Source organism: Zingiber officinale, chromosome 3B, assembly GCF_018446385.1.
Source record: "Zingiber officinale cultivar Zhangliang chromosome 3B, Zo_v1.1, whole genome shotgun sequence".
In the NCBI taxonomy this organism is placed as follows: domain Eukaryota; kingdom Viridiplantae; phylum Streptophyta; class Magnoliopsida; order Zingiberales; family Zingiberaceae; genus Zingiber; species Zingiber officinale.
In genome coordinates, this window is record NC_055991.1 from 104,907,029 (window position 1) to 104,923,380 (window position 16,352).

General features: G+C 36.4%; 1 protein-coding gene across 5 annotated transcripts in view; it reads left to right on the forward strand.

Moving 5' to 3' along the window:
- LOC121967209 (acyltransferase-like protein At1g54570, chloroplastic) overlaps positions 1 to 16,352 on the forward strand; it is a 96,534-nt gene that overhangs the window by 50,198 nt on the left and 29,984 nt on the right. For all 5 annotated transcript variants that reach the window (XM_042517290.1, XM_042517293.1, XM_042517289.1 and 2 more), the window contains one exon: positions 15,546 to 15,601. In XM_042517290.1, coding sequence (XP_042373224.1) covers positions 15,546 to 15,601 — 56 coding nt within the window. The remainder of the gene's footprint in view (positions 1 to 15,545; positions 15,602 to 16,352) is intronic.

A 16,352-nucleotide genomic window follows, 5' to 3' on the forward strand; every position in this document is an offset into this window, starting at 1 on the left:
AATCGGCTTCGGCAATACGAAGGTCTTCTTGAATATCAAAACAACGACCACTTTCTAAGACAAAGTTTTTTTAAGAAACTGGAGCTAAATTAACTTTAATAATATATCTTGGTCAAACTGATTTAGAGTGAGGTGAGTTAGCTTCTTCTAGTTCCACTTAACTAGATGCACTAGGTAGGGTACTCCTTACCCAACCTAGACATGCATACTTTCCTAATGTACTATCAGTTCAACCCGCTTTGATACCAAATTGTAGGATCGAACTCGACGCTGGGGGTGAATAACGTTATGAATTTTAAAAATGAGTGGATAGTAAATAAAATAGTTGAATCAATCAAAGTAGCACGATAGAAATAAAATTTGCTTAGACTAATTCAATCAAGTAAGACAAGGTAATAAGTATGCAAATCGTTAATCAATCAAATCAGAAGTAGACACATGTAGCAATAATACTATGATTTTTATTTTTAAATTTCTCCTATATGAAGAAACCTTCCTTAAAAAATCTAAAAATTAAATACAATAACAAAATGAGGTAATACAACAGAAATGAAAATGTACTCAAAGTGTTGCCCATTAGAAATGAAGTGCACGTTACAGCGTCTCGTAGCACATATGGCGAAAGAGCACTTAGAACACGAGAACAAGAGTGAATTCTATGTAGATGAATGATTTTCAAGCTCTGCCTCAACTCCTTATATAGGACTCCTCGGAGCCTTCTCGGTCACTTGTGCTGATGTGGCTACAATTTTTATCCATTCAATAACATTAACGAAGCTCTTCGATTGCTCGTACACCCTCCGGTCTCCTGGAGAGGGGTCAAATTTCATCTTGACCCGACTCGCTCGGATTGCTGATAATGTCATCTCCTGGTTGCTTAGAAGCTGCTTTGGTCGCTCGTATTCTCCGGTCGCCTAAACCCAATACGGTCGCCTAGACCCTTCAAAATCCTTTTGTCGAGAGTTAACACTAGCCAGTCACCTCCGGACACCATCATGTTGCTTGGAACCATTTAACATACTTCCCTGTTTACACGTAATGAGTAGGCTACAGAATATAAAGTTACTCGCACATACATTAAGTCTAAATGTTTAGCATCTAGCGACTCATCTAGACTGAGTTGCCAAGCCATAGCTCTCTGCTGCTTCTAGTTGAACTTGTTTGCCAATAGCTCCCAGCTGACTCCACTTGGACTTGAGTCACCTAACACCCAACTAGGAATTTATCTGTCAAATCTTAATCATTTGGACTTAATTCACCTAGCTTCCAGCTAAGAATTTATCTGCCAAGCTTTAATCACTTGGACTTGATTCACCTAGCCTTCAGCTAGGAATTTGTCTCCAATCAAGACTTAGCTCATGCCTGATTCCTAATCAGGATTTCAGATGCCTAGTTCCACTAGGACTTAGTCACTGCCTAGTTCATAACTGTCAAGTAACCTGCAAACTTAACACAATTAGTAAGATCACAACTAACCTAACTTTAATCTTAGTTATATATCAAAACTCTAGATTTAATATTGTGCACCCGACACCAACAGATAAATTAACTACTAATAAATTCATTAAGAAGTGAACTTAGTGTGTAATAACATCTTATCATATAGAGCTAAAAGCATTCGCCGATGGTATATAATAATATAGCACCCTTGCATTAATAAATGTCGACCGTGGGTGACCCCTTGCTATCACGTCCTCTAGTAGGTGATCAGGTATTTTGGTATAAGGCTCAGTGTTTTTTTACTTTTAAGTATTTCTTTTCTTTATTTAAAATTATTATTGTTTCATCATGATGGTTTACCTTTTAATTAATCTAAACCATGATATAAAACATCGTGTTCACGAGGGAAATTTACTATTTTGCTCATCGACCGACACCTACATGGGTTCGGAGTTGAAAGCCATGACCTCGCGGCTTCCTCCATTTTTATCGTAATTTATTTTTTTTTTTTTACACGGTTAATATTCTTTTCCCTTTCTTTTCTCCTTTGCCCATTAAATTTTTTTCACCATTGTTATTTTTTTTTCCCTCCGTTCATCCACGAGGGTAAACAAAGAGAAAAAAAACCTCAATACCTCTTTAATGATGGTTATTTTTTTCACTCCTTCAGCACTCACGAGATAAACAATAAAAAGAATGCCCTCTTAAAGGATGATTATTTTTTTCCCCTCTATCTCTCCACAAAGTAAACAGAGAAAAATAAACCTCTTTGAGATAGAGGGAATAGAGAAATAAAAAAATATAATATAATTTTTAACCTTATAAAATATACTATTATAAATTAAATTATTGTATATATAAATGTGATTTATTTGTAAACAGATCAAAATAAATCCAATTTAAACCTACTATCCTACCATATCTACTTAGTGGAGTTTAGCTAACCCTAAATTAACTTTTTCTTAATAAGCATCTAACATGGTAATATCAAAACTTAAACTTAATATTTAACCTCTCAAATACAACTCAATAGTAAACATTTATAACAATTAAATATTAATAAAAATATTTTTTAATTAATATATTTATATGGAAACCTATATTCTTATGTGGTCCAATCTTTTCTTAGGATCGTGTATTGGCGGGAACTTCGTGCATAATATTTCTTTTATATTTATATTTACAAAAGTATCGAAACTGTAGGTCCCGGTAGGCTAGCTAGAGGAGGTGAATATTCATGAATAGAAAGTTTAGAATTTCTCTTGCTTTTCAAACTTAGTAAAGACACAATATTAATTAAACAATCAAAAGGAAATGCATAAAATAAGTAAGAGGAGAAAAGAATTACTTGATTACAATATATGTGGTTGTTAATCCAAGGCAAGTGAAAGCGCACTAAAGTTCTCCTTTGTTAAAGGCGGATTAGTCTCTTATAGATTTTGGATGCTTAAAAATGAATAAAGAAATGAGAACAGATTGTTATTAAATTTCTAGCTTTAGGGGACGTTTTATAGCATCCTGAGATAATGTTACCATTGACTGACGTGGCTTCGAGGCGTCTCCAAGGACATCCGAGGTGCCCTCAATGGATAAACTTTTATTCACGCATCAACGATCACTCGACGACTTTACCGCATTGGAGGTGCCTTCAATGTGCTTGGAGGTGCCTCAACACTATTCATCTGAGGTGCTCTCGCGCAGCTTGAGGCGCCTCGGATACTGTTCATCCGAGGCGCCCTTGCTCCGTCGTAGGCACCTCTAGTCCGACGGCTGGCAGAAGCGATTCTGCTTATCCGAGACGCCTCCACACATTCGAGACGCCTCGGGTCTTGAATGTTAGGGTCGAGTTGTAGCTAGAGGGGAGTGAATAGCTTGTCGCGCTTCGTTCTCTTGTTTCGTGATGATGTTGTGGCAGCGGAAAACACTCAAGCAAACACTTACAACGCTAACACAAGGATTTACTTGGTATCCACCTCAAGAAGAGGTGACTAATCCAAGGACCCGACCCTCACTCACTCATCCACTATAAAAGCACTCTTTCTCGGTAACTACCGAAGGCGGAGAAGCCTTGTACAAACTCTCACACAAAGATATACAAGAAGAAAGAAATACAAGTTAATATAATATCAAATCTTACAAGATTTATCATGAAGAAACCCTAGCTTGTTCTTCTTACCTTGGAACACCTCTTGACCTTAGAAGTTCAACGACACTTGTCTCCAAAAAGCTTCAAGAACTAGTATGAACCTGTAAAAAATGATTGCAAGAAGTGGAGGAGAAGAGCTACTGAATCGTTGCGAGGAAGAAGGCTTTTGTGCGCTTCCTTCGCAACGATCATATCCCAATCGATTGAATAATCGATTGGGGAGACTTGAATCGATTTGCTGATCGATTCAGAGTGCCTCTATGCTCTACTGGAAGAGACCTGAATCGATCGCCTGATCCATTCAGCCTTTCTCACGTCGCGTGAGAAATCCAGCCCCTAATCAATCGGTCGATCGATTAGCGGTGCCCAATCGATCGGCTGATCGATTAGCGGTGCCCAATCGATCGGCTGATCAATTGGAGAGCATTTTGTGCTCGCGATTTTGCTTTCCAAACGATCGGTTGATCGATTGGGCTAACCTTCACTCACGCACACAACCAATCGATCGACTGATCGATTAGACCACTGTCCAATCGATTGGTTGATCTATTGGCCTCCCTTTGACTTGTTTCATTCAAGTCTAGGGTTCCCAAATTCAATATCCGGTCAACCGTGACCTGTTGAAACTTCTCATGCCTAGCATCCGGTCAACCTTGACCTGCTGGGACTTTTTCACCAAGTGTCCAGTCAATCTTTTGACCACTTAGACTTTTCTACTCGTGCCAAGTGTCCGGTCAACCTTGACCAACTTGGACTTACCGTCTCGTGCCAAGTGTCCGGTCCTTCATGACCCATTTGAACTTCCTTTCACCAGATGTCCGGTCATCCTTGACCCATCTGGAATTCCTTATGCTAAGTATCCGATCACTGCTTTGATCTACTTGGACTTCCCAACACCAGGTGTCCAGTCAACCTTAACCCACCTGGATTTTCATGTGCCTGGCTTCACTCACCAGGTCTTTCCTTCTGCCTAGCTTCACTCACTAGGACTTTCCATTTGTCTGGCTTCACTCACTAGGACTTTCATCACTCACCAGGACTTTCCATCTGCTTGACTTCACTTGCTGGGACTTTCACCTGCCTGGCTTCACTCACCAGGATTTTCATCTGCCTGGCTTCACTCACCAGGACTTTCCACTCTGCCTAGTTTCACTCATCAGGGCTTTCACCTAACTTCACTCACTAGGATTTTCAGCTGGCTTCACTCACCAGGATTTTCCATCTGCCCGGCTTCACTCACCAGGACTTTCCATCTGTCCAGCTTCACTCACCGGGACTTTCACCTGCTCGGCTTCACTCACCAGGACTTTCACCTAGCTTCACTCACCAGGACTTTCACCTGACTTCACTCACCAGGATTTTTCCACTACCTGGCTTCACGCACCAGAACTTTCTTTTGCCTAACCTCCAGTTAGGATTTTCCCAGTTAAGTATCCGGTTAACCTTGACCTACCTGACTTTTCTTCACATCAAACTGGTCAAACCTTGACCAGAGGGGAATTGCACAAATAATCTCTCCAATCGGACGATTGCACATGCAATCTCCATATATTGTCAAACATCAAAACCCAAACATCAAGACTCAAGCATGAGCCAACTCAAGCTTAGTCAACTTGGTCAACCTTGACCCAGGAATATTGCACCAACAATCTCCCCTTTTTGATGTTTGACAATACATTTAAGTTAAGCTAATCTCATAGCCTCAACTTCTTCTTCATACCAAAACATGAATGAAGGTTTCCTTCATTCTCTCCCTTTCCTAGAGGGTAAACTCTCTCTTTAGGTAATGAAGGCCTAACTTAAATCTTACATTCTCCCCCTTTGACACACATCAAAAACTCTCCACCTGAAGAGTTACTCAGCGTTATTCACAGCCTCACATGTTGTTCACAACACCACAATGAAGGTCTCATACCCTTCATTGTCTTTAATACTCACCCTTGAGCATTAACCACTTCATAATGCTCATCCTAGAGCATTCACCATTCTAACAATGAAGGTCTCATACCCTTCAATATATGCAATGCTCACTCGTGAGCATTAATCCACTTCATAATGCTCATCCTAGAGCATCCACCATGCCAGCAATGAAGGTCTCATACCCTTTAATGTATGCACCCTTGAGCATTAATCCACTTCATAATGTTCATCCTAGAGCATCCACAACTCAACAATGAATATATCCACTCTCTATTGTTTTTCAATGCTCAACCTTGAGCATATACTCTAATGAAGGTTAACCACCTTCCATGGTATTTGAAAAAAATTAATTTCCATGTCCTTAAAGAGTGACTCCCTCTAAAGACATGCTCCAAACTTTTGTCATTGCACCAACAATGACTTGGAATCCCTAAACCTTTAGGAAACCCAAAAATTGAAGTTTTGAGGTTTAAGTATCAATATTTGAATGCAAACCTCAACCCAAACTCCAACCTAGTGTTCCTTAACCATTTCTCCTTGTTTTCATTATGAAAACTACCCTTAAATATATATCAATATATTTCAAGAGGTTAGGAGTGGTTAAAGAGACTAAAAATGACTTAAAGTGCTGAAATCAGACTTTCCCAGTCAAAATCAGCCTTCTCAATTGATTAGGTTGAGACTCAATCGATTGCCACTTGTTCAATCGATCCACTGATCGATTCTGCGAGCTTCTGTTTTTGGAAAAACTGCTTAAATCGATCGACTGATCGATTCCGTAGAGTTGAATCGATCGGCTGATCGATTCCGTGAGTCTCTGCTCGCGAGAAACTTTTTCCCAATCGATCAACCGATCGATTGAGACTTCCCAATCGATCGGCTGATTGATTGAGTTTCTGAATTTTTGAAATTCAATTTTAGCCGAAATTCAGAAATGCTCTAAAAACTCTGTAAAATTCTAAAAATCATGAAACTTCTTGTAGACATTATTTAAGGCATATACTATCATGGAAAAATAGTTTTCTAAGAAAATACACTTTATTGTCAAAGATTGACACAGAATTGAAAACTTGTTAAAACTTCAATGTGTCTTCCAAGTTTGTGTCTAACTTTTCTATGATGATCACTATCAAAAGATAGTCTTCACCAAGGTTTTCCAAAGTATATTTAAAATGATTTTCAAAATCAATTTTCAACCAGGTTCAATGCACATGACTTGTACATTAGTTTTTCCAATGATTGGAGTACACATAACTATGTGTTTTAATGAAATCAAAACTCAAATAGATGCACTAAATCAATATCTTGAGTCTTGTTCATTATCCTAACATCTCACTTGTATCTAATGTGCATTAATACACATAAAAGTTAATTTATAGTCTTTGTGAGATGTAGATTTTGGTTTTGCCCTAAAACTAGGGATCATGCATATCTATCTAGGCATTTTAGGAATTATGAACATCCACCTAGGATGTCACTTGTTAGTAAATGTCATTGTCCTTAATTACAAGGGAATTAAAACAATGCATGATGAGTTATGACATACATCAAAAAGAAACAATTTTCAAGAGAAAATATACTATCACTACATGATGTATGTATGACATGACATGACATTTTTGTTTGTTTTTCATAATAAGCATAAATGCAAAATATGATGTCATGGATATGATGGGCATTCAATCATGGCAATTAGTATAAATAAAATATACCTAGATAATCTTTCTAAGTATCTTAAATCCTTAATTAAACTAAAATTGATCCTAGATTGCCCTCATTTTCTCAGGAAAATATCCAAATCCAACTTGGCATTCTTTTCCTCTTTCCTATTTATGCCAATTAAAATTAAGTCCACTTCCTCAAAGTTTGACACATTGTACTTTTTCAAAGAGTAATCAATTAATCATTTTCATTTTCAAAGGTTAACAAAAACCTTGAAAATGCCTCCAAGTGCCAACTTCATCAAGGTTGGGTTAACTACCCTTCCAATTGGAGTTGATACTCTCTAAACCCATCTAGGGTGTAGAGAATATGCTCCTAGGAACCCAAAATCTATTAGTGCTCCTTGGATGCTCTAGGTACTCACTAGGGATAACTTCCTTAAATATCTTCCTAATGACCTTCCTCGGCTTGTGAAAAGCCTTGGTCACACTCGACTCACTTAGGTCAACTCTAGGGATAGCTTCCTTTGTGACCTTATTGGTGACTTTCTTTGACTTCTTAGAAGTTTTGGTTACATTGGTCTTGGCAAAAATACTTATAGGGATAACTTTTCTTATATCTTTGACTTGACCCCTAGACCTAAGGTTGGTTCCATAACTATATAAAATTCTATGATAAGAAGGGACATCCTTCTTGGTTTTGGGTTTGTATCATAAACCTCTATGGTCATAGGATGACTCTTGTTTATCTAAACCTAAGTTTTGCTCATTTTGACCCTTAAGAATATTTTCCATTTTCTTTAGGTCTTTTCTAATTTATCAAGCCTTAACCTCAAGGCTTGGTTTTCCAACTTTAAATCCTTAGATTTTGATTTTCCTTGATTCCTATGAGCATTTCTATTTTTAGGCCTATATCTAAAGTCCTTAGAGTTATTGCCTTAATTGTTTTATACCTTCTTAGCCCTAGGTTGAGTTATTTTAGTATGATAAGCCACATGCTTTTCTTTAATTCTATCATGTCTTCTATTATCATGATAAATAGCATTAAAGTGATATAAACTAGACCTAACATGCTTTTTATTATGCGTATTGGTTCAACAAATGATACCTTGAGTTTCCTTTGAGGAACTCCCCCTTGACTTGAGCTTCCTCCTTTGACTTTGACCGATTTCTTCCCCTTAGGACATTGACTCCGGTAATGTCCTGTTTGATTGCACAAGAAGCATACTATGTGTTCTTTGCTCTTTTTGTCATGTGGACAGTCTCCTTAGACTTGATCCTTTTTCTTGGCCAATTTAGGATACTTACTCTTATAGTGTCCTTTTTCCATACACTCAAAGCATATAATGTGATTTTTATTATTTAAAATTAAAATAGTTATACCTTCTTTACTTGTAGAGGTGACACATGATCCTCCATTTGATTTTGCTTGACTTATGGAGGTAGTGCCATCTTCTTCTTCATTTGACCCGAATGAGAAAGCTTCTTCTTGCTCCAATGTCAAGGAATGATGCTCCCCCTCAATCCTAGAGGTGGAAGCCTCTTCATCCTCATCCTCTTGTACATGAAACAAGGAGTATGCTTCCTCCTTGCCTCTTCCTTTGCACTTCGTTGAGTGTGAAGCTTCTTGGACTTCTTCTTCTTCCGATGTTGAGCACCTCTCAACCTCGGAGTCCTCCTCATCTTGGTCTTTCTCCAATGGATCGCCCTCTTCGGATTTCTCTTGGTTTGGTGCAGTGAAGGGTTCTTCATGCAGTTTGGTCAATTTGCTCCGTAGCTCCTTGGCATTTTTAAATTCTCCTATTTGCTTCAAAATGTTGCTGGTCAATGTTGACCAATACATTGGTCTCGCTTCTTTGAATTTGCCCTTGGCTTCATTTGCTTATCTTGAGAATTTTACTTTTTGAATCCCTTGGAGCTTCAAAGCTTTCTATTAGAGCAAACCATTGCTCTATCTCTATCATGAAGAAATTTTCGATTCTTGATTTCCAAGAATCGAAGCTTGTCATTGATGTGAATGGTGGAGGCATCCTTGTGTCGAATCCGAGTCTATCTCGGAATTCTATCTTGAAGTTGAGCCTTTGATGAAGTCTTTGACTTGTTGAAATTGCTTCAACTTCTTCTCCCTCTAGCTTGATACCCTTTCCGGTGATGATTCCGGTAAAGAGCGACCTCGCTCTGATACCACTTGATCGACTGATCGATTGGGCCAGCCTTCACTCACGCACACAACCAATCGATCGACTGATCGATTAGACCACTGACCAATCGATTTGTTGATCGATTAGCCTCCCTTTGACTTGTTTCATTCAAGTCTAGGGTCCTCAAATCCAATATCCGGTCAATCGTAACTTGTTGGAACTCCTCATGCTTAGCATCCGGTCAACCTTGACCTGCTGGGACTTTTTCACCAAGTGTCCGGTCAATCCTTTGACCCACTTAGACTTTTCTCCTCGTGTCAAGTGTCTAGTCAACCTTGACCGACTAGGACTTATCATCTCGTGCCAAGTGTCCGGTCCACCATGACCCACTTGGACTTCCTTTCACCAGATGTCTGGTCATCCTTGACCCATCTGGAATTCCTTGTGCCAACTATCCGATCACTACTTTAACCTACTTGGACTTCCCAATACTAGGTGTCCGGTCAACTTTCACCCACATGGATTTTCACGTGCCTGACTTCACTTGCCGGGGCTTTCACGTGCTTAGCTTCACTTACCCGGACTTTCATCTGCCTGGCTTTACTCACCAGGGCTTTCCACTCTGCCTGGCTTCACTCACTAGGATTTTCACCTGGCTTCACTCACTAGGATTTTTCATCTCAGCTTTACTCACCAGGACTTTCCATATGTCCGGTGTCACTCACCGAGATTTTCACCTGGCTTCACTCACTAGGATTTTTCCTGGTTTCACTCACCAGGACTTTCCTTTGCCTAACCTTCAATTAGGATTTGTATCTGGTCAACCTTGACCTACCTGACTTTTTTTGACATCAAACTGGTCAAACCTTGACAAGAGCGGAATTGCACCAACAATCTCCATATATTGTCAAATATCGAAACCAAAGACTCAAACTTGAGCCAACTCAAGCTTAGTCAACTTGGTCAACCTTGACCTAGGGATATTGCACCAACATTGAAGACTCTAAAAGTCAACTTTATAGTTGACTTTTTCCGACTCCCTTCGCGTGGGTGATGCCCATCCGTTCGGAATTGAGCTTACCCGAACTTAACTCCGATCTTCTCCTCGAACAGGGGTCCTCCCCGGTTTTTCATCCCTTGAACGCTTTGTGTGTGTCCTCGTCCATTAGTATAAGCTTCCGCAACTTTTCGTCCCTTGGATGCACCAAGCCCGTCAACTCGTTTTCCGTACTATCCTTCTCGCTCGCCGCATCTTTCGCTCGACTTCTCATGCTCCTAAGTCCCTACACACATACACAAGGGATAAAAAACACATAGTCTAACTTAATTCGGTTGACCACATCAAAATTAATCCGGGATATTTACAATATCTTCCTTTTTGATGTGCATCAACTCAAATTAAGTTAGGTTAAACAAACAATAAAACAATTTAAGAAAATAAATTTGTAAATTAACAAATTTACAATAAATACTAGTTTACCTCCCTTTAACTTAATCCCTCTCTCCCTTGATTACATCAAAAAAAAAAAATATATATATATATTAGGAAAAATCTGAAAAAAAAATAAATAAAAAATATTGGGAAGTATTCTTGGGGTTATAAACAAAATTTTCAGAAATGTCATTTTACCAAAATTAATTTTTATCAATTAATTTTCAATTTAAGTAAAAATAATTTAAAAATTATTTTTAAGTTTGGAAAAATATTGAAATTTTTTGTTAATGACAAACATATGCATTTGAAACATGACAAAAAAATTTACAAATAGAATATCATTATTTTAACCATAATAAATATTTTTGAACGGAAATAGTTATTTTTAAATTAAAATATTTAAAAATAGATTTTTATTTTGAAAAATCTTGCTGATTTTTCTAAGTTCAATGACCATTTTTTGAAAAATCAGATTTTTCAAATTAATTTCTGAAAAATTTTAAATTTTAAAATTCAATTTTTCGATAAAAAATTCATAAAAAATTATTTAAGGGTAAAAAAAAATTCAAAATTTTTTCTAAGAACAGATAGAATATTAGTTTACCATAGAAAAAATTAAAACAAAAAATCATCGAATAGAAAGTTAAAAACAAAATAATTTTACCAATGTATTTAACTAAGCTAATTTCTAACCTGCATATAAAATCAATTTAATGGGTTAGAATAGATTTAGAGGCTCAAAATAAATTTCTACTTACTGGATTAATTAAGTATTTTCTTGGAATAATATTTCTAGGCACTTTTTCAATTTGGCCCCTATGAGATCTAATATACCAATTTAGTCCTTCAGTATTTCAAAAATTAGATATTGGTAAAAAATTTGAGCATGCATAATTCTTTTTCAATATTTCTATTTGTTCTTTTAATTTTGAATTTTCCAACTTTGTCCAATTGTTCTAAAGGACATGGTTCAGCTAAGTTAATTTTTAATTCAATGTTATTATTTTTTAAATTCACATACTTGGTTTGTAATTTACATAGAGATCTAGATAACATCTATATTGCATCATAACGTTGATCAGACGGTAAGAGTCATACCTCATTTAGCGTGTCGGACTCGTAGATCGACGCTCTCCCTTCATGGATCCTCTCAATGCTCATCTCGGACAAGCTATCTTCATCTTCATCTTCTTGATAACATGCTAAGTGCAAGTTCGATGTAGGCTTCGATATTGGACTCTTATGACGACTCATCCCACGTGGCTTTTAGATTCTTGTGCTTCGTCCGTCTTGACCCTTTGTCTTTTTCTTTCTCCCTTTTCTTCAGCTTCGGGCAGTTGTCCTTGATATGCCCTTCAGTTGCAGTGAACCTTTCTTTTACTTCAGAATAGCTTCATTGTTTGTTTCTCATCAAAATTGTTAGTTTTAAAAAACTTGCTAACTTCCTTACCATGTAGGCTTCTTCATTTTCGTCGAGTGATAAATCTGAATTTGGTTCATTCTTCTTTGCTTGAAGTGCTAGGTTCTGACTTGGTTCTTTTTCTTTTTTTTTTAGGCCTGCACATCTCGAATCATGTAATTTGAAAGTGAAAAATAAATTTTCTAAACTACTTACCTTGAGATCCTTGGAGATATAATAGGAGTTCACTATAGATGTCCATTCGGATGTTCTAGGAAAAGCATTTAAAGCATACCTTTGCGAATCCCGATTCGTTATCGTTTCTCTGAGGTTTGTGAGTCTGGTGATCAGCTTCTTAATCCTTGTGTATAGATGAGCTATCGTTTCGTCCTTTTTCATTCGGAGGTTGCGAGTTTTGCCTCCGAGGTTCCTTCGTGTAGTTCTCGAAACTTCTCCCAAAGCTCTTTAGTTGAGTCGTAGGTGTCGATCCAGTTAACTTCTATGGGTGGAAGTATGGTTAGCGGATGGAATTCGGCTTTTCCATTGGCCACGAAGTCGACCTACTCCTTTTTACTCCACAGATGTTCTTTTTCCTCTCTATATTGATCTCTGGATGTTACAAACCTATATTTTATAGTTAACAAAATTTCGAAATCAGTTTTAAAAAATACCTCCATTTTCTTTTTCCATATCGTAAAATCTCCCTCGAACTTCGGTGGATGAATACTTGCTCCGGTCATCTTTAATACATCTTATTTGGAGAAAATATCTTGTTTTTTTTTTCTCGCTTTAGCTATTCTGCAAATGTCCCCTTCCCCTTCTTTTATATTCAATTTTTAATATAAACATTCAAAAGTTTCATTCTTAGCTTCATGCACTGCTTTCTTGGCTACTTTATACTTTTGTAAAGGATTTCTTGTTTTTACAAGTGTATAATATCTTATAAGTTATTCGTTTTTCTTTCATTTTTTCTTGTACTTTCTCATTTCACCATCAAGATTCTTTACTTGGTGATGCATGTCCCTTGACTCACCGAGTATACTCTTACTGATATTTTCAACTTTAATGACATTTTATCCAATGTCGCATTCGAGTTGCTATGTATTTCTCCTTCTTGGACTACCCTCTCCTTAAATATGTTTTACTTCTCGTCCTTTAATTTCCATGACTTAATTCTAGGAGTCATGTGCATTTTCCTTCCATTTATACTATGTTTGAGGTACATATCCAACACTATTAACCTATGTTGGGTAGTAGGTTTTCTTCGGGGTTGAGCTTGCAATATTTACAAATCTTTTTATCATTTTTCCTAATCATAAGAAAGTTCATTTGTGATTTATTATTCTTAATTTTGAATGTCACAAAGTGTTCTTCTCTTATCTTGAAAAATATATTAGCTATTATAAGGTCATATGTTATCGCAAAATCTAATATAGTTTTTCATGCTTCATTTTGTTTCAAACTCATAACTCACATGCACCCTATTGTATTCCTTATTTTTCCACTTTTACATGCTCATTTAAATTATCTCCTATTAAAATCATTTCTGTTGGCGGATATTTTATAATACCTCATCTAGGTCGGTCCAAAATCTAGATTTGGTGTCTTCATCTATTCCTATTTGAGGTACATATAATTTATTACATTAATAGTTTATTTTGCAACCATGAGAGTTAATTATATTCCCCTTTCTAACTACCTCTACTTCTTAATCCTTTAACGAACTATCTATAATAATACTTACTCTATTTCTTGCTTTACTCATTTCTGTGTATCATAACTTAAAATTTGAATTTTCTATCATCTTTGCCTTTTCTCCTACTTATTGCCTCTTGTACACATAAAATATTCTTTTTCTAATCATTGTATCGACTACCTCCATTGCTTTACTAGTAAGCGTTCTTAAATTTCATGTTCCAAATCTTAGACAATTAGTTTTTATATAATATTTATTCTTATCCAACCTATGACGTGAGAATTCTTGTATATTTAACATTACACCCAAGTTCTCATGGAGATGTAGCAGTCCTTCCATTTTTTCGGGAATAACTTAGCATTAGTACAATAGTTTGATGAATCCATTTATCGAATATTTGTCTGAAAGTCAACGTTGGCTGACAACCTAACATGCAACTCTCACCCTTTTTCATCCGGGCTTGGGATGGGCATTGGCAAGTTTGGCTGAAGGATCAACAACAATAGGAAAAAATAGTGTTGCTCATGGGGTGGTTGGAAGGAGTAGAGAGGAAGGAAAAGGAAAATGGTCAGCTAAGAGGGGAAGGTTGATGCTCTTGATGGTAGAAAAAAAAAAAAGATAAAAAGAGGAAGGAGGAGGAAGAGGGAGGAGGAAGATGTGTTTTTGGGTGGAAATAGCCAGCTTGTGGAGGAGGGGAAGAGAAGTGGTGTTTGGCAAGGATTCATGTGCATGAGAAGAAATCACATGAGAGAGAGATAGAGGAGAGAGAACACTATCCCTACCTCCTTAAAAAAACTTCCTTAATTTGTTTTAAACCGATGGAACCACTTTATTCCACTTAAAATTTTGTTTGGCCATAAATTGACCAAAAACAAATCCAAATGAACCCCAATTTGAACCCACGTAACCCCTACCACACCTACCCAATGAATTAAATTCGAATCCGATTCAACTTCACCACGACACCCAAATTCCATTTTTAATGGTTTAGTTTGATTTGTTTTGCCGGTTCAAAAGTTTAGAAAAAATAAAATTTAATAAGTGAAAAAAAAATCAGTACTTAACATGCAAACTAAATTTTGCTTAAAAAATCTGGAGTTAGAAACTGATAGATTTGTGTTTGAAAATTATCTATATATCATGATTATTTTTTTTCCTTCAACTTAATACCGAATATTTTCAAACTTAAGGATCACAAACATAAGCAATGAATTTTGGTTCTCATTTCTCCTTAAATTGCAAACAAATTGAATTATGATTCTTATTGTTAATTTATTTAAAGCTAATGTGCAATAGAAATTTTTTCCTAAATTAATTGGCCCTAAACAAAATGTGACTACTGTGTACAGTTAGTAGGTAGTCTAGTCACTTCTCTGTGTCTTGAACTCACAAAAAGTAACAAAGAACAGTGACCTCCTGGTGTCACTACTAGGTCTACACTAGGTTACAGTCATGAGTTAGTTATGATCAAGTCATTCTTTATTTCCCTTGGGAGTAAAAAATTACATTTTATTGAACTTAGTCACTTCTATGTTCTATCTATGTTTTATAAATAACTGTATTCTTGGTTGAAATATAAAAACTTGGTACATTACAGGTAAAAGTCAAACTTTTCTCTTTTCATTTTTGTGTTTCCTTCTTAATAGGAAGTCATAATGATACACTGGTCGAAAGACAAATGTTTGCTTAAAATCTCTTGTTTTGCAGAGTTTTTGAAGTCAGATGCTTGCACATACCAGTAAACGATAGAACACCATTTGAAGGTTTTGAGCATTGCCTTATTTGTTCTGATTTAGTTCTCGTACTTGATGAGAAAACTTAGGAATAAACTATAAGATATCTTTTTAGATGCAATGCTGGATTTGGTAGAAATTTTCTGCACTTCTTTTTTAATGGTTGTAGATTGAATAGTTACATAAAAACATATATTTTGTTGTATGCTTTCATTTACTTTTATCAGTGTCTAAAAAAAAATTCTCGTCTATCAATATTTCTAATTTTTTGTGTATATAATAGTTGCTAATTTTCTCTTATGGGCAATTCTCGTGTGATTGATCATTGCGTCGGTCAGCGAGAGAACATAATTCTAGACAATGTAAAGGGCTCTAAGGATCTTTTTGCATACTATTTAGCAAACTTGTTAAAAGATATGATGTAGGAACCATTTATTGCAAAAGATTTATCTGCCAGGGATGACGGCTTGACAATCCCCTAAAGATCAAACCTTACCAGGCTTGTTTTCCTTGAACCAAATTATATGATAGTGCAAGCATAAGCTACATAAAGCTTTGAACAAACAAGTCCATGACAAGCTTAAACAAGGACATATAACGGATTCAAAATCATTATCAATGGGGAAAATCAAAATTCTATACTTAGGTAGTCCCCTTTCTGTCTTATTACACTAGATATATTTACAAATAGATCCTTGCATATTGTCAACATCACCAAGTTGTGTTTGTCATATCTCTTTGTGGTGGGCTACATTTATCGTATCCCTATAATGATCTTACC